The sequence below is a fragment of the Heterodontus francisci genome, chromosome 27 (assembly GCF_036365525.1).
Source record: "Heterodontus francisci isolate sHetFra1 chromosome 27, sHetFra1.hap1, whole genome shotgun sequence".
Classification (NCBI taxonomy): Eukaryota; Metazoa; Chordata; class Chondrichthyes; order Heterodontiformes; family Heterodontidae; genus Heterodontus; species Heterodontus francisci.
This window is the reverse complement of record NC_090397.1, coordinates 31,766,556-31,793,536: the sequence shown is the minus strand read 5'-3', so window position 1 is coordinate 31,793,536 and position 26,981 is coordinate 31,766,556. Positions and strand designations below refer to the sequence as shown.

Below are 26,981 nucleotides of genomic sequence, written 5' to 3'. Positions count from 1 at the left end.
GGGACAGAGAGGGGGGGGGACAGAGAGGGGGGGACAGAGGGGGGGACAGAGAGGGGGGGGGACAGAGAGGGGGGGGGACAGAGAGGGGGGGGGACAGAGAGGGGGGGGGGACAGAGAGGGGGGGGGACAGAGAGGGGGGGGGACAGAGAGGGGGGGGGGACAGAGAGGGGGGGGGACAGAGAGGGGGGGGGGACAGAGAGGGGGGGGGACAGAGAGGGGGGGGGACAGAGAGGGGGGGGGGACAGAGAGGGGGGGGGGACAGAGAGGGGGGGGGACAGAGAGGGGGGGGGGACAGAGAGGGGGGGGGGACAGAGAGGGGGGGGGACAGAGAGGGGGGGGGACAGAGAGGGGGGGGGACAGAGAGGGGGGGGGACAGAGAGGGGGGGGGGACAGAGAGGGGGGGGGGACAGAGAGGGGGGGGGACAGAGAGGGGGGGGGGACAGAGAGGGGGGGGGACAGAGAGAGGGAGGGGGACAGAGAGAGGGAGGGGGACAGAGAGAGGGAGGGGGACAGAGAGAGGGAGGAGAGAGAGAGGGAGGGGGAGAGAGAGAGGGAGGGGGAGAGAGAGAGGGAGGGGGAGAGAGAGAGGGAGGGGGGACAGAGAGAGGGAGGGGGACAGAGAGAGAGAGAACGGACTGAGAGAGAGAGAGACAGACAGAGAGAGAGAGAGAGACGGACAGAGAGAGAGAGAGAACGGACAGAGAGAGAGAGAGAGAACGGACAGAGAGAGAGAGAGAACGGACAGAGAGAGGAGAGAGAACGGACAGAGAGAGAGAGAGAACGGACAGAGAGAGAGAGAGAACGGACAGAGAGAGAGAGAGAACGGACAGAGAGAGAGAGAGAACGGACCGAGAGAGAGAGAGAACGGACCGAGAGAGAGAGAGAACGGACCGAGAGAGAGAGAGAACGGACAGAGAGAGAGAGAGAACGGACAGAGAGAGAGAGAGAACGGACAGAGAGAGAGAGAGAACGGACAGAGAGAGAGAGAACGGACAGAGAGAGAGAGAGAACGGACAGAGAGAGAGAGAGAACGGACAGAGAGAGAGAGAACGGACAGAGAGAGAGAGAACGGACAGAGAGGGAGGGAAACAACATATATATATATATATATATATATATATATATATATATATATATATATATATATATATATATATATATATAGAGAGAGAGAGAGAGATCAATCAAGATCACTCCTGACTGATGGATATCTATCTGGAATACTCTGCATCGCTACAAGTGTGCAGGTAGGCATTGGCCACTGGTGCAAGGAAAAAAATGCCAGGTATCACACTAAATCACTGTCCAACATAGTAGAAACAAGAACAAAGAAAATTACAGCACAGGAACAGGCCCTTCGGCCCTCCAAGCCTGCGCCGATCCAGATCCTCTATCTAAACCTGTCGCCTATTTTCTAAGGGTCTGTATCTCTTTGCTTCCTGCCCATTCATGTATCTGTCTAGATACATCTTAAAAGACGCTATCGTGCCCGCGTCTACCACCTCCGCTGGCACCCACCACCCTCTGCGTAAAGAACTTTCCACGCATATCCCCCCTAAACTTTTCCCCTCTCACTTTGAACTCGTGACCCCTAGTAATTGAATTCCCCACTCTGGGAAAAAGCTTCTTGCTATCCACCCTGTCTATACCTCTCATGATTTTGTACACTGATGAGAAAAGTGATGAGAAAGTAAGTCAATAAATTAATTTTCTCTTTAAAGCTTCTTCACAAAAGTGTGTTGTTTTGATCAATAGTAAGATAACTTATTAATCCCTTTATCTTTCTGAAATTGTCTCACCAGCCCACCACCCCCCCAATTAAGACAAAAATTGTAATGTGGCCCCCACACGAAAAGGTTGACAACCCTGTGTTAAACTGTACTGTTAGGCATCCACCTTACATAAATAAGTGCAAAAGCAATAGGGCAGTAATAGTGGGGGATTTCAACTATCCTAATATTAACTGGGGCAGAATTAGTGTGAAAGGCACAGAGGGAGCAGAGTTCTTAAAATGCATTCAGGAGAACGTTTTTAGCCAATATGTAACAAGCGCAATGAGACAGGGATGCTGCTGGATTTAAATTTAGGGAATGAAGCTGGACATGTGGATGGGTATCAGTTGGCGAGCACTTTGGTAGAAGTGATCATAATTCAGTTAGATTTAGGGTAGTTATTGAATAGGACAAAAAAAGACCAAGAATAAAAGTTCTCAATTGGGGAAAAGCTAATTTTACTAAGCTGAGATATGATTTAACTAAACTGGACTGGTAACAGCTACCTGAAGGTAAATCAGTGCCACGTCAGTGGGAGGCATTTAAGGAAGAGATAATGAAGGCTCAGAACAAGTGCGTTTCCTTAAAGAAAAATGGTGCGAGTAACAAATCCAGAGTAGCTTGGATGTCAAGGGGCTTAAAGGACAGGATAAAGAAAAAAAGGGAATCTGATGATAGACACCAAGGACTCAATACTGCAGAAAACCTAGAAGAGTATAAAATGTGTAGGGGTGAAATTAAGAAGGAAACTATGAAAGCAAAGAGAGGGCATGAGAAAAATATTGACAAGTAAAATCAAGGAAAACCCAAAGATTTTTTATAAATACATAAAGAGCAAGAGGAAAACTAAAGAAAGAGTAGGGCCTGTTAGGGACCATAACGGTAATACCCGTGTGTGGAGGCTGAGGACGTTGGTATGATTCTCATTGAATACTTGCGTCTGTTTTCACAAAAGAGAGGGATGATACTGACATTCCAATCAAGGATTAACATAGTGAAAGGAAGTATTAAGGGGTTTAAAATCCCAGGCCTGGATGAAATGTATCCTAGGCTGTTAAGAGAAGAAAAGAAATAGCGGAGGTTCTGACCATCATTTTCCAATCCTCTCTGGCTACAGGTATGGTTGAGAGGACTGGAGGACTGCCAACACTGCACCATTGTTTAAAAAGGGATAGACTGAGTAACTGCAGGCCAGTTAGCCTAACCGCAGTGGCGAGAAAATTATTGGAAAAAATTTCGAGGGACAGGATAAATCTTCATTCAGAACGGCAGACTGGTCACTAAAGTAAAATGCAAAGCAAAGTGGCAAGTTGGATCCAAAATTGACTCAGAAGCAGGAAGCACAGTGTAATGGTCGATGGGCGTTTTTGAGACAAGGCGGCTGTTTCCATTGGTGTTCTGCAGGGCTCAGTACTAGACCCTTGCTTTTTGTGGTATATATCAATGATCTGGACTTGAATGTAGGGGGTATGATTAAGTCATTTGTAGACAATACAAAAATTGGCCATGTGGTTGATAATGAAGAAAAAATGTAGGCTGTAGGAAGACATCAATGGACTAGTCAGGTAAACGGAACAGTGGCAAATGCAGTTCAATCTGGAGAAGTGTGAGATTTGAGGAAGGCTAACAAGGCAAGGGAATACACAATATTTTTCTGAATTGGTATAAGGTTTTTTCCTGTGGTTTCTCACAGCAGGATTGACCCACCAGGTGGTCCCTCTCATTCCATCATTTTTGTATGTCCATATGTTTGTAAAACCTGCGTTTTGATTTGCTAAGAGAAAGAGAAATAACATGATTGTGCACGGTATATGCTAGCAGTGAAAAAAAAAGGGAGTACTCTGTTAAGATCCCTGAATCTCAATATAATTTACCTCCATACTGGGCTGAAAAAAGGTCACTCCAGAGTTAACCGGATGTGAACTCCATTTACATTGTTACGACTGCGGCGGGAGAAACACACTGTCAATTTAGTCCCGTCATTCCACAGGTCGCAGCATATTATAAAAGTTTTCCACCCAATCAGAAAACAGCCAAATTAAACAGTCCAGTAACCCCTGGAATAAAACAGACCAAACCAGGTTATCTTTAGACAACAACAAATTAACTATTTATTAAAACTAAATCTTGAACACTATTAAGATAAACCTATGTCTAAAGACCTTATTTTAATCTAACTCCCCCATTCACGCACATACACTCAAAAATAACAGTAGTTCACTGGTTTTAAAAAATTAGCTGTTTCTTAAGAATAAATAAATAAATAAGTCTTTGTGGGTTACATTCCTGATGGTTGAGGTATTCGAATGTGGAAATAATCAAATGCTACTCGAAGTCTTCACTTGGATTTGATGAAGCAGTCTGATTTTGATAGGCATTCAAACTCTTTGGCTGCAGCAGGCATCAACACTGGCAAATTCCAGAAAATACAATCAATCAAGAGATTCAATCTTGAAGCAAATACTTCCTGGCTTGGAAGTAAAGCAAAGGGGTTCAGCAATACAAACACTCTCTGAAAAGGCTTTTTTTTTCCTTTAGGCAATTAATTTAGCCTGTAGCTCCTTGTAGAATTTCTGCTGAGAGAGAATGAACAGCTCTTTTCTCTTCAGGACACTTTGCTGGGGAGTCTGGTTCAGACTGGTTTTTGCCAGTTTTACTCACAGTCAAATCGAAACATTATACCATGTGATCTCTCTCCTGCTGTTGCCTAGGTAACAAAATAAAGCTGTGGCACACTGTGTCTCAGAAAATCCAAAGCTTCTCTCCCCGTCTTAAGGGCGCACTGTTTTTAACAGAGTATTAAAGGCACACTGTTTTAATCCAAGGAGAAAAATAATACAAGTCCGTGACAACATGCTTTCCTTACTCCTACCTCGTCTTATATTTTTCTTTCAAACCCCCCCCTCTTCAAGTATTGGTAGCTTTCCCAATGAGGACACTAATCCCAGTCTATCCATTCTACACAGGCACTCCTGCACCAGGACTGATCCCAATGTCTCCGGAATCCGAACTGTTCCTCCTGCACCATCTCTCTAGTTATATATTTAATTCCTTATTCAAGACATTAAAATCTGGTGATTTATATGCAATGCAAACATGGACAATCAAGGTAGCAAGATCCTATTAATAGCCCAATCTATCAATCACTGACCAAGGTGAATGTAATCATCTCCGACAGGGAATACATTGCACTGCCAACAAGGGGAGCCCATTTGGCCCATTGCTCCTATGCCAATGCTAGCTCTTCAACAGGACCCAATAATTCATTTCCTCCTTTCAACTCCCCCTATCTTTTTGTAGGCTTCCATTTTATACACTGTGCCAATAGCCATTTGTGATAAAGCATTCTATGTTCTCATAACCCTCTGTATGAAACAATTGTTTCTAACACCCTTCTTCTAGTGATAATCCTCAATCGATGCCTCCTCATTACTGATGCAACTAATGGAAACAATCCTTCACTATTTACCCTCTCAAAACGTTACAATTTTGAAAACTTCAATTAGACCCCCTTGAACTTTCTGTTTCAATGAAAAAGTCACATTTTTGAATCCTTTTTTCACAACTAAACCTCTCATTCCAGGTATCATTCCTGTGAATCTTCACTGTGCTCTTTCATGGCTCTAATATCTTTGATTTAATATGGTTCCCAAAACAGCCTTAATCAACGTGACCTGATCAATGTACATATTTAACATCTTATTTTTAATGCCTCCTTGTACATCTAGAATCCCAGTTAATGTCTTATTACTTATTCTACCTGCACTCCTGTATTTGAAGATCTAAGTATCTGCATTCAGAGAACTTGTGATTCCTCCATTCAAAGAATTCTACCATTTGTGGTTTACTTCCATTATTGTTTTCTCCAAAATTTTAAATTTCAGATTTCTCTGTAATTAACTGCATCTACCATCTATCTGCTCACTCCACTAATCTGCCTATGTCCTTCTACATTCTTTGTCACAGCTTACAATGTCCCTGATTTGGTAGCATCAGCAAAATTAGATAGCTTCCCTTTTGTGCCTAGGGCCAAATCATCAATATGAACGGAAAATGAAGAAAATGTCCCTTCACAGATCCTGGGGACACATCACTGCCCGAATCCGACTGGTACAATTCCTGCTACCAAATACTGGAATGTAATTGCTCCCCTTAAGGCAATGCAAATGTTAAGCCCTGCAAGTCTGGTTTTGATTGATCTCATAAGTGCAAATAAATTCAGCATGGTAAAGCAACTGTGTCAGTTAATCTCTAAAATGAAAATGAACATCTGGTTAAAACTTGGACTGAATAGTCTGAGAATGACTATGGCCATGTTTAAACATAGATTGGAATACAACATGGTTCATTTAAATGTAACAGCTTGGAACTGCATAATTTGGTTGATACATTAGGTGGAACTTTACTGTCTTAGCATTCAACCTATACTGCTTGTGTCAGCTGTGGCTCAGTTGGTAGCACTCTTGCCTATGAGTCACTATGTTCTGAGTTTAAGTCCCATTCCAGGGCTTGAGCACAAAAATCAAGGCTGACACTCAGTGTAGTATGAGGGAGTGCTGCGCTGTTGGAGATGCTATCTGTCGGATAATACGTTAAACCGAGGCTCCATCTGCTTACTCAAGTGGACGCAAAAGATCCCATGCCACTATTTTGAAGAGGAGCAGGGAACTACCGCAAATGTCTTGGCCAATATTTATCCCTCCCTCAAATCACAAAAAGAGTTTAGGTGGTCATTATCACATTGCTGTTTGTGGGAGTTTGCTATGTGCCATGTTTCCTACATTACCACAGTGATTACACTTCAAAAGTACTTCACTAGCTGTAAAGCACTTTGAGACATCCAGTGGCCATGAAAGGCGCTATACGAATCAGGTTTGTCTTTCTTTCTTTTAGCTTTATCTTGGAAGTTATGTCTGTGTTGTTTACATTTCTCAGACCGGTTAAGTTGAGCAGAACACAGTAATGCAAACTGCATACTGTCCTCTGGAAAGGATAGACCAGATGAACCAAATTACCTTTTCTTAGCTTCTACTTTGGAATGTTCTTAACCATTATTATGCTTATCACACAAGGAAAATCAAGAAAGGGACATATTATTTTGGAATAGTTTGCTTGAAATTGAATTTGGAAAATTATCAAGGACAAAAGTCACCATCACAAACAAAAATGTGTGCCTCATAAATGTGCGACAAAAACAAATACCATTAGCAAAGTCAACTCCTATTAAACAAAGTGAATACCTCTTAATGAAATTCAAAATAAAATTAGTGAATTTTCTTGTATATTCTCAATTGTGAATTTCAAAATATACCCTTTATTCATTTAACCTGCGTAAAAATTATAATTAGGGCTATTGATGTGTGAAACTCAAATATTCACTTAATAAGAGTAAAGCACTAGACCGCTTTTACCAGGCATTACCACAAATTTGTTGAAAGAGAAAATAGTTCTACATTCTCAGTTCTTCTACATTTAATGTAAACATTTACCTAACCCAGACAGTAATGATTTTGTAATTATTAGTTACCAACTACTCACTTGCCATGTAATCTTGTTCACTTGCAGAATCTTCTTCACATTCACCATCACTACCTCGATCATCAAGTAGAATTTGCCTCTGTTTTGATGCAGCTCCACATGCTGCCCGCCTCTGTTTAGATCGAACTGAGGTGCCTTCATTTTCAGGAGCAATCTTATCTAGGCCTTTAGAAAAACACTGGATATGGATTACAACAGTCATTGTTCTGAATAATAAAGAAATTACAATACTATCTAATAAACTATAATTCAATATATAATAAAAATGGGACATCTAGCGTACATAGAAACGTAGAAAATAGGAGCAGCAGCAAGCCATTTGGCCCTTAGAACCTGCTCCGCCATTCATTATGATCATGGCTGATCATCCAACTCAGTAGCTTGTTCCGACTTTCGCCCCATACCCTTTGATCCCTTTAGACCCAAGAGCTATATCTAACTCCTTTTTGAAAACATTCAATGTTTTGGCCTCAACTGCTTTCCGTGGTAGCGAATTCCACAGGCTCACCACACTCTGGGTGAAGAAAATTTTCCTCATCCGAGTCCTGAAAGGTTTACCCCGTATCCTGGTTCTGGACTCCCCCACCATCAGGAACATCCTTCCTGCATCTACCCTGTCAAGTCCTGCTAGAATTTTATAGGTTTCTATGAGATCCCCCCTCACTCTTCTGAACTCCAGCGAATATAATACTAACCGACTCAATCTCTCCACAATCTCTATGACTCTATATGTCAGTCCCGCCATCCCAGGAATCAGTTCGGTAAATGTTCGCTGCACCCCTTTTATAGCAAGAACATCCTTCCTCAGATAAGGAGACCAAAACTGCACACAATATTCCAGATGTGGCCTCACCAAGGCCCTGTATAATTGCAGCAAGACATCCCTCGAATCCTCTCACTATGAAGGTGAACATACCATTTGCCTTTTTTACCGTTTGTTGCACCTGCATGCTTACCTTCAGCAACTGGTGTACGAGAACACCCAGGTCTCGCTGCATATTCCCCTCTCTGTTTACAGCCGTTCAGATAATAATCTGCCTTCCTGTTTTTCCTACCAAAGTGGATAACCTCACATTTATCCACATTATACTGCATCTGCCATGCATTAGCCCACTCACTCAACTTGTCCAAATCACCCTGAAGCCTCTCTGCATCCTCCTCACAACTCACCCTCCCACCCAGTTTTATGTCATCTGCAAGTTTGGAGAGATTACATTTAGTACCCTCATCTAAATCATTAATGTATATTGTGAATAGCTGGGGTCCTAGCACCGATCCCTGTGGTACCCCACTAGTCACTGCCTGCCATTCGGAAAAGACCCATTTATCCCCACTCTTTGTTTCCTGTCTGCCAACCAATTTTCTATCCGTCGCAATACACTACCCCCAATCCCATACGCTTTAATTTTACACGCTAATCTCTTATGTGGGACTTTGTCGAAAGCCTTCTGATAGTCCAAATAAACCACATCCACAGGCTCCTCCTCATCAACTCTACCAGTTACATCCTCAAAGAATTCTAGTAGATTTGTCAAGCATGATTTCCCTTTCGTAAATCCATGCTGACTCTGCCCAATTCTACCACTGTTCTCCAAGTGCTCTGCGATAAAATCTTTGATAATGGACTCCAGAATTTTCTCCACTACCGACGTCAGGCTGACTGGTCTATAATTCCCTGCTTTCTCTCTACTTCCCTTTTTAAATGGTGGGGTTACATTAGCTACCCTCCAATCTGTAGGAACTGTTCCAGAGTCTATAGAATCTTGGAAGATAACCACCAATGCATCCACTATTTCTAGGGCCACTTCCTTAAGTACTCTGGGATGCAGACCATCAGGCCCTGGGGATTTATCGGCCTTCAACCCCATCAATTTCCCCAACACCATTTCTCTACAAATACTGATTTCTTTCAGTTCCTCTCTCTCTGTGTTCCCCAACATTTCTGGTATGATATTTGTGTCCTCCTTTGTGAAGACAGAACCAAAGTATGCATTTAGTTGGTCAGCCATTTTATTCCCCATAATAAATTCCCCTATTTCTGACTGTAAGTGACCTACATTTGTCTTCACTAATCTTTTTCTCTTCACATACCTATAAAATCTTTTACAGTCAGTTTTTATGTTCCCCGCAAGCTTGCTCTCATACTCTATTTTCCCCTTCTTAATCAATCTGTTGGTCCTCCTTTGCTGAATACTAAACTGCTCCCAATCCTCAGCTCTGTTGTTTTTCCTGGCAAATTTATATGCCTCTTTCTTGGATCTAATGCTACCTCTAATTTCCCTTGTAAACTATGGTTTGGCTACCTTTCCCGTTTTACTTTTGCGCCAGACAGGGATAAACAATTGTTGCAGTTCATCCTTGCGCTCTTTAAATGTTTGCCATTGTCTATCCACCATTATCCCTTTAACTAACGTTTCCCAATCCGTCATGGCCAACTCGCGCCTCGTACCTTCGTAGTTTCCTTTACTAAGATTCAGGACCTTTGTCTCAGAATCAACTATGTCACTCTCCATCTTGATGAAGTATTCTATCATATTATGGTCGCTTGTCCCCAAGGGGTCTCGCACTACTAGACTGTCAACTATTCCTCTCTTATTACACAATACCCAGTCTAGGATGGCCTGTTCTCTAGTTGTTTCCTCAATGTATTGGTCCAGAAAACCATCCCGTATACACTCCAAGAATTCCTCCTCTACAGTATTGTGACTAATTTGATTTGTCCAATCTATATGCAGATTAATGTCACCCATAATTACAGATGTTCCTTTATCGTATGCATTTCTAATTTCCTGTTTAATGCCATTCCCAACATCACCACTACAGTTTGGGGGTCTATATACAACCCCCACTAATGTTTTTTGCCCCTTAGTGTTTCTCAGCTCTACCCATATAGATTGCAAATCATCAGAGCTAATATCTTTCCTCACTATTGCGGTAATTTCCCCTTTAACCAGCAATGCAACTCCACCGCCTTTTGCTTTTGTCTGTCCTTCCTAAATACTGAATATCCCTGGATGCTCATTTTCCATCTCTGGTCACCTTGCAGCCATGTCTCCGTAATCCCGACTATATCATACCCGTTTATATCTATTTGCGCGATTAATTCATCCACTTTATAGCGAATGCTCCGCGTGTTAAGGCACAAAGCCTTAAGGCTCGTCTTTCTAACATTACTTGTCCTCTTCCCAATATTTTTCACTGTGTCCTTGTTTGATCCTGGCCTTTGATTTCTCTGCCTATCACTTTTCTTATCCCCCTTACTGTCTTTTGTTCTCGTCTTTGATCCCCCTCCTCTGACTCCTTGCAAAGGTTCCCATCCCCCTGCCATTTTAGTTTAAACCCTCCCCAATCACTCTCGAAAATACTCCCCCTAGGACATCAGTCCTGGTCCTGCCCAGGCGTAACCCATCCAGTTTGTACTGGTCCCACCTCCCCCAGAAATGGTCCTAATACCCCAGGAATCTAAAACCCTCCCCCTCACACCATCTCTTTTGCCCTCTGCCACATTTCTCCAATTCCTGTTAGTCACACATCAAATGTCACACTCATATTTTTAAGAAAATAAAGAGTGGCAGTCACTTTATCTACAGAAGAGTCACAAACAGAAAATACCAGAGCTACAATACCTGCAGCTTCTTTATTGATCACGTTTTGAAAAAGAAATGATAAAGCCAGGATTCTGTCCTGCAGCCTACAGCTGTTTACTTCTACTCTTTTCATGTAATTTCAGCCAATTGGTTGCCAAGTGGTACTAATATCCCATCTTCACTGTCACCAAGTGCTGCAAGTTATGATTGTCCAGATATTTTTCCTCATGCCTAACACAAAAACCAGCTCCGATGGGCAAGCCTGCACCACCTGTGAACTGAAGCTTGATCTGAATGAATGATATTCCAGGAGAACCAAGGTGGCAGCGAACCCAACTAAATTACTCAAAAAATATTTTTAAAAGTCTTCATTCACCATTTTTACCCTTCTGCTGCCAACCATGGGTTCAAAATAAGGTTTCTAATGCAATAAGTTTTAATATGAGTGTCACATTTCACTGCAGCACAAATATACTATCTTTTTGCCTTTTAGCACCTTCATTAAGATTTTTGCTTGAACGTCTAAGCCTCTATCAAAAGCCTAGGTTTACTTTTGATACATTTCTCAGATCTAATGCAATGCCACCAATTTTCAATACCTAATCTGAGCATTTGCCAGCAAGCACTAGTATGATTCTTTTAGTGCAACTGTTGGTGCGTGTTCTTATTCTGTAATAGGTTTGTTCAGTTCTTTTGTTTTACCAAATTATTTGGAAATCAGCTGGAGAATAACTTTAACAGCTTTAGTCAGGTAACTTTTCAGACTTAAATTATAAGTGCGGGAGAGTTATTTTTCCTCAGTGAGAAGTCAAATTTTGTCTTTACTCATGATTTGAAAACAAATTGGAAAAGCTTTTCAAACTCAAGTTTCACATGAAAACGAATAAATTCCTAATTGAGAAAGAATTATAGTGGAAGGGAAATGTGAGAGAAAAAGAGAGAAAAGTGAATACACATATATGAATAATTGGAACACAATTCTTTCACTGGGAATGTGCACCACATAAAATTTATATTTAATAAAGAGGCCACATGTTTATTTACTATTAGTGCCTGAAAACACTAACTTATTGTACAAGAACAAATTAATATTTTCTATTCAGAGTCTGAGCTCTCCAAATTTCTATCCAAGTTCTCCCTCTACCCTTGGGCTATCCCTCCAAAGGAGTCTCCACCCATCCTTCCAAACCCCACATTCTGTCAAACCATAAGCTTGCTCTCTACAGTGTAGTCAAACAACAGGACCGACTGCTATCAAACCTAGGACCTCCACTGTAATGCTGCCAGACCCCCTCCTTTCAATCTAGCTAAACTTCAGAATACCAGATCACTGTAAATCCTCACCTCCAACCCGAGTGTTACTAAAATCCAAATCCACTAAACCCTCCAACCTACCCCATTATTGCTAAATTACCAGGTATCAACCTCCAACTTGGTATGTTACCTCTGATTGTACTGGGTGTCCTGGGATTTCAAAAAAAAAAGCAAGAGGTAAAATTGAGACTATATGCACTATATAGGATCTATGTAACATAATAAGCATCTTACGTTTGCATGCACTTCCCATCAACGTTTCCATCACAAAGGTCACTCCATAGTTGCCTCACAGCGACTGAAACAACACGGAAGGCAGCAGTTACGGGTTATAAGTCCAGATAAATTGGCGTAGAAACTGGGCGCCACGGGTTGCCTTTGTCGGTGGGAGAGGTCATTGCACCTCACTGGACAGCTACCGCCCGCCTCAAACCGGGCAGCCCCCGGTCAATAAGGTTCTGTCCCGCCACAGTCTGCCTGCTTCAATGGGTGCTTGGAGCTCAGGGTCATTGCCCGAAAGGTGGACTGATACACCGCACCAAACAACATGAAAAAAGGAAAGAAGGTACCAGCCCTTCGCTTTGCAAGCTGGAACGTCAGAACTATGTGTCCTGGCCTGTCGGAAGACCTTACACAAATCAACGATTCTCGGAAGACCGCCATCATTAACAACGAGCTCAGTAGACTCAATGTGGACATTGCAGCACTTCAGGAGACTCGCCTCCCCGCGAGTGGCTCTCTAGCAGAGCAAGACTACACCTTCTTCTGGCAGGGCAGGGATCCTGAAGAACCAAGACAGCATGGAGTGGGCTTCGCCATCAGAAACTCCTTGCTCAGCATGATAGAGCCTCCCTCAAATGGCTCGGAACGCATACTGTCCATCCGACTGCTCACCACCTCTGGTCCAGTACACCTACTCAGCATCTATGCTCCAACACTCTGTTCCGCACCTGAAGCTAAAGACCAGTTCTATGAACAACTCCATAACATCATTAGCAGCATCCCCAACACCGAACACCTATTCCTGCTGGGGGACTTTAATGCCAGGGTTGGGGCCGACCATGACTCATGGCCCTCCTGCCTTGGGCGCTATGGCGTTGGAAGGATGAATGAGAACGGGCAGAGACTGCTTGAGTTGTGTACCTATCATAACCTCTGCATCACCAACTCGTTCTTTCACACTAAACCCTGTCACCAGGTTTCATGGAGGCACCCAAGATCACGTCGTTGGCACCAGCTAGACCTCATTGTCACAAGGCGAGCCGCCTTAAACAGTGTTCAAATCACACGCAGCTTCCACAGTGCGGACTGCGACACCGACCACTCCCTGGTGTGCAGCAAGGTTAGACTCAGACCAAAGAAGTTGCATCATTCCAAGCAGAAGGGCCACCCGCGCATCAACACGAGCAGAATTTCTCACCCACAGCTGTTACAAAAATTTCTAAATTCACTTGTAACAGCCCTTCAAAACACTCCCACAGGGGATGCTGAGACCCAGTGGGCCCACATCAGAGACGCCATCTATGAGTCAGCTTTGACCACCTACGGCAAAAGTGCGAAGAGAAATGCAGACTGGTTTCAATCTCATAATGAAGAGCTGGAACCTGTCATAGCCGCTAAGCGCATTGCACTTTTGAACTACAAGAAAGCCCCCAGCGATTTAACATCCGCAGCACTTAAAGCAGCCAGAAGTACTGCACAAAGAACAGCTAGGCGTTGCGCAAACGACTACTGGCAACACCTATGCAGCCATATTCAGCTGGCCTCAGACACCGGAAACATCAGAGGAATGTATGATGGCATGAAGAGAGCTCTTGGGCCAACCATCAAGAAGATCACCCCCCTCAAATCTAAATTGGGGGACATAATCACTGACCAACGCAAACAGATGGACCGCTGGGTTGAGCACTACCTAGAACTGTACTCCAGGGAGAATGCTGTCACTGAGACTGCCCTCAATGCAGCCCAGCCTCTACCAGTCATGGATGAGCTGGACATACAGCCAACCAAATCGGAACTCAGTGATGCCATTGATTCCCTAGCCAGCGGAAAAGCCCCTGGGAAGGACAGCATTACCCCTGAAATAATCAAGAGTGCCAAGCCTGCTATACTCTCAGCACTACATGAACTGCTATGCCTGTGCTGGGACGAGGGAGCAGTACCCCAGGACATGCGCGATGCCAACATCATCACCCTCTATAAAAACAAAGGTGACCGCGGTGACTGCAACAACTACCGTGGAATCTCCCTGCTCAGCATAGTGGGGAAAGTCTTTGCTCGAGTCGCTCTGAACAGGCTCCAGAAGCTGGCCGAGCGCGTCTACCCTGAGGCACAGTGTGGCTTTCGTGCAGAGAGATCGACTATTGACATGCTGTTCTCCCTTCGTCAGATACAGGAGAAATGCCGTGAACAACAGATGCCCCTCTACATTGCTTTCATTGATCTCACCAAAGCCTTTGACCTCGTCAGCAGACGTGGTCTCTTCAGACTACTAGAAAAGATCGGATGTCCACCAAAGCTACTAAGTATCATCACCTCATTCCATGACAATATGAAAGGCACAATTCAACATGGTGGCTCCTCATCAGAGCCCTTTCCTATCCTGAGTGGTGTGAAACAGGGCTGTGTTCTCGCACCCACACTTTTTGGGATTTTCTTCTCCCTGCTGCTTTCACATGCGTTCAAATCCTCTGAAGAAGGAATTTTCCTCCACACAAGATCAGGGGGCAGGTTGTTCAACCTTGCCCGTCTGAGAGCGAAGTCCAAAGTACGGAAAGTCCTCATCAGAGAACTCCTCTTTGCTGACGATGCTGCTTTAACATCTCACACTGAAGAATGCCTGCAGAGTCTCATCGACAGGTTTGCGTCTGCCTGCAATGAATTTGGCCTAACCATCAGCCTCAAGAAAACGAACATCATGGGGCAGGATGTCAGAAATGCTCCATCCATCAATATTGGCGACCACGCTCTGGAAGTGGTTCAAGAGTTCACCTACCTAGGCTCAACTATCACCAGTAACCTGTCTCTAGATGCAGAAATCAACAAGCGCATGGGTAAGGCTTCCACTGCTATGTTCAGACTGGCCAAGAGAGTGTGGGAAAATGGCGCACTGACACGGAACACAAAAGTCCGAGTGTATCAGGCCTGTGTCCTCAGTACCTTGCTCTACGGCAGCGAGGCCTGGACAACGTATGCCAGCCCAGAGCGACATCTCAATTCATTCCATCTTCGCTGCCTTCGGAGAATACTTGGCATCAGGTGGCAGGACTATATCTCCAACACAGAAGTCCTTGAAGCGGCCAACATCCCCAGCTTATACACACTACTGAGTCAGCGGCGCTTGAGATGGCTTGGCCATGTGAGCCGCATGGAAGATGGCAGGATCCCCAAAGACACATTGTACAGCGAGCTCGCCACTGGTATCAGACCCACCGGCCGTCCATGTCTCCGTTATAAAGACGTCTGCAAACGCGACATGAAATCGTGTGACATTGATCACAAGTCGTGGGAGTCAGTTGCCAGCATTCGCCAGAGCTGGCGGGCAGCCATAAAGACAGGGCTAAATTGTGGCGAGTCGAAGAGACTTAGTAGTTGGCAGGAAAAAAGACAGAGGCGCAAGGGGAGAGCCAACTGTGCAACAGCCCCAACAAACAAATTTCTCTGCAGCACCTGTGGAAGAGCCTGTCACTCCAGAATTGGCCTTTATAGCCACTCCAGGCGCTGCTTCACAAACCACTGACCACCTCCAGGCGCGTATCCATTGTCTCTCGAGATAAGGAGGCCCAAAAGAAAAGAAAGAAAAGAACATAATAAGCATCTTACGTTTGCATGCACTTCCCATCAACGTTTCCATCACAAATTCCAAGTGCAGTAGATGCTAGTTCAATTAATAATTTTAAATCAGAGATTGATATATTTTTGGTAGCCAAGGGTATAAAGGGGTATGCAGCCAATGCGGGTGGATGGAATTAGGATACAGATCAGGCACGCTCTCACTGAATGGCAATGGATCAGGTTCAAGGGGCTGAATAGTATACTCTGGTTCCTATGATTTGATCTACATATACAACAAGAAGTGCATCAGTTCAATAAGGCCCACAATCACCGTCTCAGAGCAAATGGGAATGGGCAACAAGTGTGCCAATGCCTATACCAAGAACAGTAATTTTAAAATACAGACAGAAAGCAAAAACCAACACCATCATTGGGAACGTACTGTGATTAGATAACAAATTACTGTAATTCATGATCCAGCCCAGTGATATCTCAGCAAGTATATTGTACTCATGCCTTTCATTTGATCTGTTTACTTTTGAGTTTAACTAATATGCACATAATATACCTTGTGGCAATATGACAAAGTCCTATATATTGGTATTAGAATCTGTAGCTGAAGACTATGAAGCAGGAGGTTGAGATTTATTGGTGGGACACAGCCTATAAATGTAAGACACACTGGGCTAGAATAAGCAAAGAAACCAAACCAGCAGCATGATTATTTAAGAGATGGATAGACAGACTAAAGGAGGAGTTTTTTTTAAAATCATCAGTGGTGTTGTACAAAGTGAAGAATGTAATCTGTGTTGTCTGTCTCTGCTGTCTTTGTGTTGCTGTTTCATTTCTCCATGGTTACCCTCTTCTGCTGCGCCCTCTATAACTCTTTTCATTTCCCTGTCTATTTTTCTTTAAATAACTTTGACAAAGATTTAACAAACTGCGAGAATCTCAAAGAAAATATTCCATCAGTACAGCAAGCGAAAGGTACTGCTGTATCCTATTAAATACAAAGCACATATTCAGACTATACATTCCAAATTCAGCTCTGTGTCACAACTCTGCAGGGGAAAAAAATCAAATCTAAGTCTAACCTTTTGGTAGTGGTTGAGGCCTTCAAGCAAAACCTTTAATAAAGACAATAAAACCTTTAATAAAAATAAAAGACAAAAATGATATTTCAATTGATAAATTTAATCATGTGGATTTCTGTTTTCTTCAAAAAAAAACTTTTGAGAAAAATTAAGATAGGAGACACAAAATACATAAAAACCACTGCTGCATACCAAACAAGTGACTCTAATCAACCAGTAACTGTAATTCTAAGGCAACTCAAACATTCACTGGCCACCTGAAATTTTCTTTTCACAATCATTTAACAAGGAAAGTAAAAATAAGCAACGGGTAACAGGCACTGAATGATCCAATTCACAGAATCACAGAATGCTTGCAGCACAAGAGGCCATTCGACCCAATGTTTCTTATGCCAGCTCTATGGAAGAGCTACTCAGCTAGTCCTACTCCCCTGCCTTTTCCCAGTAGCCCTGCAATTCGTTTCTGTTCAGAAAATTATCCAATTCCCTTTAGGAAGCCATGATTGAATCTGCCTCCACCATACTCTCAGGCAGTGCATTCCAGAATCCTAAAAAAGCATTTCCTCTTGTTGCCATTGCTTCTTTTGCCATTCACCTAATAATCAGTTATTCTCAACCCTTCCGCAAATGGGAACAATTTCTCCTATCTACTCTGTCCAGATCCCTCATGATTTTGAACACCTTTATCAAATCTCCTCTCAACCTTCCTTTTCCTCAACCTTCCTTTCCTCAACCAAGGATTCCACCCCCCCCCCGCCACCGACTGTGGCTGACAGGGGCCTCAACAATATTTCCCGCACTTCTGCCCTCAGTCCATCCCCTTCCTCCCAGACTGCGACAGGGTTCCCCTTGTCCTCACTTTCCACCCCACCAGCCTCCACACCCAAAGGATCATCCTCCGCCATTTCTGCCAACTCCAGCGTGATGCCACCACCAAACACATCTTCACTTCCCCTCCCGTCAGCATTCTGTAGGGATTGTTCCCTCTGTGACACCCTGCTCCACTCTTCCATCACCCCCCGACACCTTGTCCCATTCCCATGGCACCTTCCCATGCAATCGCAGGAGGTGTAATACCTGCCCTTTTACCTCCTCTCTCCTCACCACCCAAGGCTCCAAACACTCCTTCCAGGTGAAGCAGCGATTCACTTGTACTTCCTTCTATTTAGCATACTATATGCGCTTTTCACAATGCGGTTGCCTCTACACTGGGGAGACCAAACGCAGATAGGGTGACCACTTTGCGGAACATCTCCGCTCAGTGCGAAAGCATGACCCCGAGCTTCTGATTGCTTGACTTTTCAACAACTCCACCCCCCCCACCCCCACTCATGTCCACATTTCTATGCTTGGCCTGTTGCAGTGTTCCAGTGGACATCAACGCAAGCTCAAGGAGCAGCACCTCATCTTTCGATTAGGTACTCTACAGCCTTGCGGATTCAACTCTGAGTTCAACAATTTTAGAGCATGACTGGCATTTTAAAAATATTTTTCTATTTTCTTATTTTATTTTTTAAACCATGTTCCTGTTTTTCATGTGAACAGAGCTGCTCATTATTCTGCTATTAACACTCTCTCTGGACTAATGCTTTGTCTTTCACCACAAGCACCAACACATTCTTTGCCGTTGTCCCATGACAGCCTTGTTATTTAATCTCTCCGACACTCTGCCCTATCACAACTTTCCCTTTTGTTCTCTTTCCTAACACCCCCCCCACCCCCCCGCCCCTTCACTTGCATAAAACCTGATTCTTTTCTAATCTCTGAAACGTTAACTCTGCTTCCGTCTCCACAGATGCTGTCTGACCTACTGAGTATTTCTAGCACTTTCGGTTTTTACTTCTCTCAACCTTCTCTTCTCTAAGGAAAACAGTGCCAGCTTCTCCAATCTATCCATGTAACTGAAGTCCCTCATCCCTGGAATGATTCTTATAAATCTTTTCTGTATGATCTCTAACCTTCCTAAAGTGCAATGCCCAGAATTGGACATAATGCTGCAGTTGAGGCTGAACCAGTGTTTTATAAAGGTTCTCCATAACTTCCCAGGATCCCATAAACCTCATCAACCATTTTCTCAACCTGCCCTGCTACTTTCAATAATTTATGCACATATACCCCCAAATCCCTCTGCTCCTGCACCCCCTTTAGATTTGCATCCTTTATTTTATATTCACTCTCCTCGGACTTCCTATCAAAATGTATCACTTCACACTTTTCTGCATTAAATTTCATTTGTCACGTGTCTATCCATTCCACCAGCCTTTGTATGTCCTCTTGAGGTCTATCACTATCCTCCTCACTTGCTAATACTTCCAAGTTTTGTGTCATCTGCAAAATTTGAAATTGTGCCCTTCTACCCAAGTCAAGCTCATTAATACAGAACAAGAAAAGCAGTAGTCCTAATACTGACTCCTCGGGATTTAAGGGGGCAATTTTCAGCTTTGCCATCTGGGCAGTAACTTGGTGAATCTGATCATCCACCATTTTTCATTCTATTCATTTCAGTGGAACAGAAATTAGACATGTTCTACAATAGGCCAAGCATAATGCTTGCCAGGTTATCACTCAGGTGGAGAAATTGAATATTACTCTCATATCTCTAAACCATGCTAAACTTAAAATTAATAAAATACAGAAAGAAATATATTTTCATGACAACTCTCGTGTCATCCTTTAAAGATCTCACTTAAACTTGCTGAATTTAAACTTATTTGGATAGATCAATACTGTACAGGATTCAAATTTAAGGAATGTTACCAAAAGAAGATTGGCTAGATGCTGCAACGTTTGTTGGTATTTATATTCAGGTACTAGTTACAACCCTTTTCAGAACTGAACTTCTTGATGTCCTTTATACTATACATGTTCCTCAAACAGAATATAATTAATGTCTACATGATGTAGTACACAGGTACAATCAAACGGACTGAGTGGTTCGCCTAATATAATCAGACAAAACACTGTGGATAACAAGTTAAAAATGTTGTTAGACAAAGATATGTTTATCTAAAAATTACATCACCTGCTATAAATTAATGAGTCCCATACTGCCGATAAATAATTGTTATATTTAATAGGTTTAACAAAGGGTGAATAAACTGAGCTATGCCTTTGTGCTATCTCTCATATGAAGATCTCTAGACAACATGTAGAATTCAGGTGGCACTGCCACTGGCAATCTAAATCAGCAGTAGGGCGGCACAGTGGCGCAGTGGTTAGCACCGCAGCCTCACAGCTCCAGGGACCCGGGTTCGATTCCAGGTACTGCCTGTGTGGAGTTTGCAAGTTCTCCCTGTGTCTGCGTGGGTTTTCTCCGGGTGCTCCGGTTTCCTCCCACAAGCCAAAAGACTTGCAGGTTGATAGGTAAATTGGCCATTATAAATTGTCACGAGTGTAGGTAGGTGGTAGGGAAATATAGGGACAGGTGGGGATGTTTGGTAGGAATATGGGATTAGTGTAGGATTAGTATAAATGGGTGGTTGATGTTCGGCACAGACTCGGTGGGCCGAAGGGCCTGTTTCAGTGCTGTATCTCTAATCTAATCTAATCTAATCTAGTCTCTCAATTTTTAGCTCCTTCCAGGCCCAAGCTGAGTACATCTGAACTATCACACAGTTCATTGCTCATAAATACATCAAGGAGCTGATTGATGCTTTATGCAGGAGCATCAATGCCTTCATAACATTCTCCATTGTGTAGTGGTAGCATCGAGTGCTTCACAATTGTACTGCTGGCTTTCCATCAGTACGAGGTGTGACTGATTCCACCTACTTAGCTATTTGTGTCTCTGCTCATAACCCTGTGGACTACAAGAACAAAGAGTTTCTACTCTCGGTGTCCAACTGATCTGTGATCACTGGACCAATGCCTTCTTTATCGGTAGTTCCCATAATGCACATATTGCGCCTGTATTATTTGAGAGATAGTAGAATGGAAGGATGGCTTCTCTTCACCATGGCTAATTACACTCGCAGCAGCTAAAGACAGGCCTACTCCTGCTCCTACTTTTTTGGTTTCTATGGTTATATACCTACTACCAAGATAATTTTTGTGCACACCGATGGCACATTTAAAGTAGCATTTCAGATGTCTGACCAGATTAAAGCATGGATTACACTGTAACCCCCATCCAGAGGCTCCAAGACCATTGATCAACCCCATGGATATGCACAGTGGGTATACAACCTTGGAAAATATAAATGCATGTTCTCAGACCTGGCCTCTAGCTAACAGCTTTCAGCAGCTGTCAACCTGACTCAGTTTTCCATTCAGCTATGTGATAGGCATCTGCCTTTGGTATGGCAAAAAGAGCTGTCAAATCAGCTTGCATTGTGCCAAGCACCTTGATGTTACAGACATTCAGTTCCAAAAATAGAAAAAGAACTTGCATTAAATAATGCTCGTCATAACTTCAGGACATCCCAAAGAGCTTCAAGGCAAAAAAAAAACTTTTAAAAGTATAGTCATTCTGTATAACATTGGCAAATGCAGAAACAAATTTGAAACAGTAGGGTCCCACAAATAGCAGTGAGACTAATAACCAGATATACTACTTTTTAGTGATGTTGGTTGAGGGATAAATGTTAGCCCGGGCACTGAGAATACTCTTCAGTTCTTCAAATAGTGCCATGGATCTTATACATCTTCCCAAGAGGGTAGGCGCAGCTCCTCAGTTTAACGTCTCTTCCAAAGCACCAACGACAATGCAGCAGTCCTTTAGTACTGCAGTAAACTTTTAGATTAAATTACGTGCTTAAGTCCTAGAGTTAGGCTTGCACCCATGACCTTCCGACTCACAAGCTACCACTGAACCAAGGCTGATCCAGTGTCATGTACCAAGCTTACTCATCACCATCTCTTCATTCAGGTGTTCACCTGAGGAGTTTTGGCAGTAAGATGTGCCCGCTTTAAGGCTGACTCCTTCTCCAAAGCCATCCCTTCCTGCAGCCAATTCATTTTTTTGCCATCTCATAGCTTCGTACCCGTTTTTGCACATGGGCTAGAGGAGTCTTGAAACATGAAAGAGGATTGTTTGGACATGTTAAGGTTAAACTGCAATTGAATTTTTTGGTCATCGAAAGAAAATGAGAAAGACCAAAGAGCCCGTCATCTCTTCTCAACAGTCGCAGAGAACTGTATCCAAAATGAAGCTTGCACCACCAGAATCCTCAGGTACCGATATGTTGCCCTTTAAATCTTCTAATCAATACTTTCCAATAGCAATGGGCCATGCAAGGCCATAGCACAGCACTTGAGGGAACTGTCATATCTCACTGGTTAAGCAAATGTTCAAGAGAACATTGGATTCCAGGTCAGTCTGTCAGCAACACAATAACATTTGCAAAAAAGTGTCATATTAACAGAAGCGCCTGGCCATTGGACAGAAATAAATCCATCATTTGATGCCATCTCACACATCACCAATGAAAATATCAAAGAGAATTGCTGACAGTGTACAACCTTGGCTCACTCCTTCTACAAGTGAGATAGCTTCAGAAAGTTTCTTATGCACCTCCACAAAGATCTTGGAGTTGCAGCACACATCTAAAATAGAATCCAAGATTTGGTCTTGTACTCCCACAGCTCCCAGCTTCTTTGTAACACCCATGTGAGGCACCGAGAACTTGCTTTTATAAAGCACCTTTCACATTCAAGGGATATCCAAAAGTACTTCACAGCCAATTAAGTTTTTCTTTTAAGTGTTGTCACTGCTGTAAAAGCAGGCAAACCAGGTTGAAAACCCTAGGGAAATTGATTAAAACAATGCAACTAGGATTTCCCCAAGTCTTACAATATCCTGCAATCTCATATAAAGCCACAAGCTATCCTATACATTATGAAAGAAAAATCCAGCCTGTTCCTTTCTGCTTTCGCAGCAGATCTTCAGAAGATGTGACATGCACCGAAACAACCCAAAATAACATCTTGAGAACCACTAATATCGACGAGATTTCTCAGTACCTTTCAAGCTTATTATGATTCCCATTTTTGTGGGCAGAAACAATAACCATGTTCCAAGCACCATGCGTGTCTCAAACAGATTCCACATTCACTATCCTCAGAAGTGAAGCTCCAAGACTAGTTGGTGATTTCTGACATTGTATTTCAAGACAGTTGCAATTCCCTTCACTTGCCTAAAGCAACTTTAGGAATTTGGCATGAATAAAACTTACATCTGCTGCCCTACCAATGGCTGGGCAACAAAAGGTGGAGTCCATTTCTTTCCACTGAACTGGCTCCTATCTGTACACTTCTATTTATTGGCTTTTCCAAACTCCATGCAGATGAGTCCCTCCTACAGACAGATGCCACTGCAGTATAGTGCTCTCTCCAGACACTGAGAATATCCCCATGGCTTTGTGGTAGAGCGCCATACTTGTTAGTCATTCGTTCCAGCCCAGAAGTAACATTTTTGACTGAGTGATGACAGATCTTAGCCAGAGGAGAAACAAAGGATCAACTTTATGTTGAATAGTACATCCGTGAAGATAATTTCACTGTGCCCAGTCATCATACAGGGAGTGGGAGTGAGTCCATACAACTTGAGTGCCCAAGTCACAAATTATTCTTTACTTAAAGAGAGGTGGGGAGTCTCAGTCCTAACTATATTTCCACCTATAAAGGTATTAGCAACCTTTAAAATGCAAGCACTGAGATATTTATAATGGTGTGGAAAATTATTTTATGGTTTCAGCCCAATTACACAATAAACATAATATAATGTTAGTAAAATAAGTTGCAAAATAGGAGATACAATTCAACTGGGATAAGAATTGTGTTATTTACTAAAGCATTGAAAACTTCTACCTTGTTTTAAAAAATGTTCTCACCTTCACCGGTTGGCTCTTGCACTGATAGGACTAATGCAGCTTCTAAGTTTCTTTGATAAAGCTTTTCATCAAGTGGCAATCTGTGGTATGAAGTAATCTGACAAGTGAGCTAAAATTATTAAAATTCCAATGCAAACAGCATTAACAGCCCAAATATAAACATTTGACAACACAAAGAAAAACAATCTCTCCAAATATTCACAAGTTAAATAATGACAAAGATTATTGATATTTCTCATGAATATTTTTAGTTGCTTCAGGTTTTTTTTGCCAACAACATTCTCCACAGAATTGAGCTCAGGGAATAAAGTAAAATTGCAGATAATAACACACCAAAATGATATAAGCATTCCCGAGAACTGCCCACTCAATGAAAAGGAAACCTTACACGTCAATGAAATTGTATCTCTGAGGAAGGACAAGCTGATGTCACCAACTGGGTGTGCCGATAAAGACTCGAACTAATCAGCAAGGACTAATCTTCCACTCAGTGGCAGCACATATATTAGAGATTTTGTCGCCTGACCACATTGCTACTGATCGGAATAATCATAAAAAGCGTCCTGTGGCAATCCAGATTTCCAAGAAGCTCCAACATAATAAATCTGCCCACGCATTAGCTCTCTTGGATTCATTGCAATCCTTAAAAAAATGAGCATTATCTTAGCACAAAGAGGGAAAAAAATCTAGATTACCAGCCATTTGTTGTTCTGTGTAATGAGTTTAAAGCAATTTAAACTCAGCATTTGTTTTGTTCATAAGTTTATAGAATAATCAAACTACTTCATTGCATTACTACCCTGTAACTCACTACTAGCCACCTGTACCCATCAATTTGAATCAGCAATATAATGTACTTTATTGGTAAAGCTGTTGACAAAACAATTTAATCTTGGAACAAAAGCAGCAACAGAATCACGTAGGAGCATGCTCCCCTTAAAGGCAATCAAACGGACTTCAAATTTTCCTTTAATGCTTCCCTTTAGGTCAGTTTGAGTTAGTGCAGGATTCGGATGTGTAACTTCAATTCCACAAACGAGTTCCAAATCTCAGCCATGAGGAAAAATCATCCAGAACAAGAGTAATTTTTGATAAATAGAACTAAAATATACAAGTTAACAAATATTACTTTTAAGAAAGAAAAAACTTGTTTTTTCACAATATGTGGAATAGCCTGCAAAATTGTAAACAAGATCAGTAATGCTGTGAATTTATTGCAAGATACGAAGGGGAAGAAAATCGAACAGGAAGGACAAATGCTGCCTGAAAGAGGAATACAGGCTGTGCAGATATCCCAACTATGAGCAGTGCTCAATGATATTCTCTTATGTTACAAATCAACATCACCTTTCCTTAGGTGGTTCCTTTTTGGCTTTTGCATTTGGATGGCCAGAATTAATATTTTTTTCCTTTTTATGCTTCTGATCCTTATTCGTTAGACGGGACTTTTTACTTGGAGGAGCGGATACACATGCAAAATCTTCATCTGCAAACAAAATGGATAAACACTGAAGAATATTCATTGTTCCAGTGTACATGCAATTATTCACTTGAGAAAAATCACCATTGTTCTAGAGGACAAAGAACAAAGAAAATTACAGCACAGGAACAGGCCCTTCGGCCCTCCAAGCCTGCGCCGATCCAGATCCTCTATCTAAACATGACGCCTATTTTCTAAGGGTCTGTATCTCTTTACTTCCTGCCCATTCATGTATCTGTCTAGATACATCTTAAAAGACGCTATTGTGCCCGCGTCTACCACCTCCGCTGGCAACGCGTCCCAGGCACCCACCACCCTCTGCGTAAAGAACTTTCCACGCATATCCCCCCTAAACTTTTCCCCTTTCACTTTGAACTCGTGACCCCTAGTAATTGAATCCCCCACTCTGGGAAAAAGCTTCTTGCTATCCAACCTGTCTATACCTCTCATGATTTTGTACACCTCAACCTGGTCCCCCCTCAACCTCAGTCTTTCTAATGAAAATAATCCTAATCTACTCAACCTCTCTTCATAGCTGGCGCCCTCCATACCAGGCAACATCCTGGTGAACCTCCTCTGCACCCTCTCCAAAGCATCCACATCCTTTTGGTAATGTGGCGACCAGAACTGCACGCAGTATTCCAAATGTGGCCGAACCAAAGTCCTATACAACTGTAACATGACCTGCCAACTCTTGTACTCAATACCCCGTCCGATGAAGGAAAGCATGCCGTATGCCTTCTTGACCACTCTATTGACCTGCGTTGCCACCTTCAGGGAACAATGGACCTGAACACCCAAATCTCTCTGTACAACAATTTTTCCCAGGACCTTTCCATTTACTGTATAGTTCACTCTTGAATTGGATCTTCCAAAATGCATCACCTCGCATTTGCCCTGATTGAACTCCATCTGCCATTTCTCTGCCCAACTCTCCAGTCTATCTATATTCTGCTGTATTCTCTGACAGTCCCCTTCACTATCTGCTACTCCACCAATCTTAGTGTCGTCTGCAAACTTGCTAATCAGACCACCTATACTTTCCTCCAAATCATTTATGTATATCACAAACAACAGTGGTCCCAGCACGGATCCCTGTGGAACACCACTGGTCACACGTCTCCATTTTGAGAAACTCCCTTCCACTGCTACTCTCTGTCTCCTGTTGCCCAGCCAGTTCTTTATCCATCTAGCTTGTACACCTTGAACCCCATGCGCCTTCACTTTCTCCATCAGCCTACCATGAGGAACCTTATCAAACGCCTTACTGAAGTCCATGTATATGACATCTACAGCCCTTCCCTCATCAATCAACTTTGTCACTTCCTCAAAGAATTCTATTAAGTTGGTAAGACATGACCTTCCCTGCACAAAACCATGTTGCCCATCACTGATAAGCCCATTTTCTTCCAAATGGGAATAGATCCTATCCCTCAGTAATTTCTCCAGCAGCTTCCCTACCACTGACGTCAGGCTCACCGGTCTATAATTACCTGGATTATCCCTGCTACCCTTCTTAAACAAGGGGACAACATTAGCAATTCTCCAGTCCTCCGGGACCTCACCCATGTTTAAGGATGCTGCAAAGATAT

General features: G+C 42.8%; 1 protein-coding gene across 2 annotated transcripts in view; it reads right to left on the bottom strand.

Annotated features, from left to right (window-relative positions):
* Window positions 1-26,981, bottom strand: part of rad51ap1 (RAD51 associated protein 1) — a 94,115-nt gene that overhangs the window by 54,389 nt on the left and 12,745 nt on the right. For both annotated transcript variants that reach the window (XM_068059097.1, XM_068059098.1), the window contains exons 3-5: window positions 25,257-25,395; window positions 23,910-23,989; window positions 7,311-7,475 (exon numbers count right to left, since the gene is read on the bottom strand). In XM_068059097.1, coding sequence (XP_067915198.1) covers window positions 7,311-7,475; window positions 23,910-23,989; window positions 25,257-25,395 — 384 coding nt within the window. The remainder of the gene's footprint in view (window positions 1-7,310; window positions 7,476-23,909; window positions 23,990-25,256; window positions 25,396-26,981) is intronic.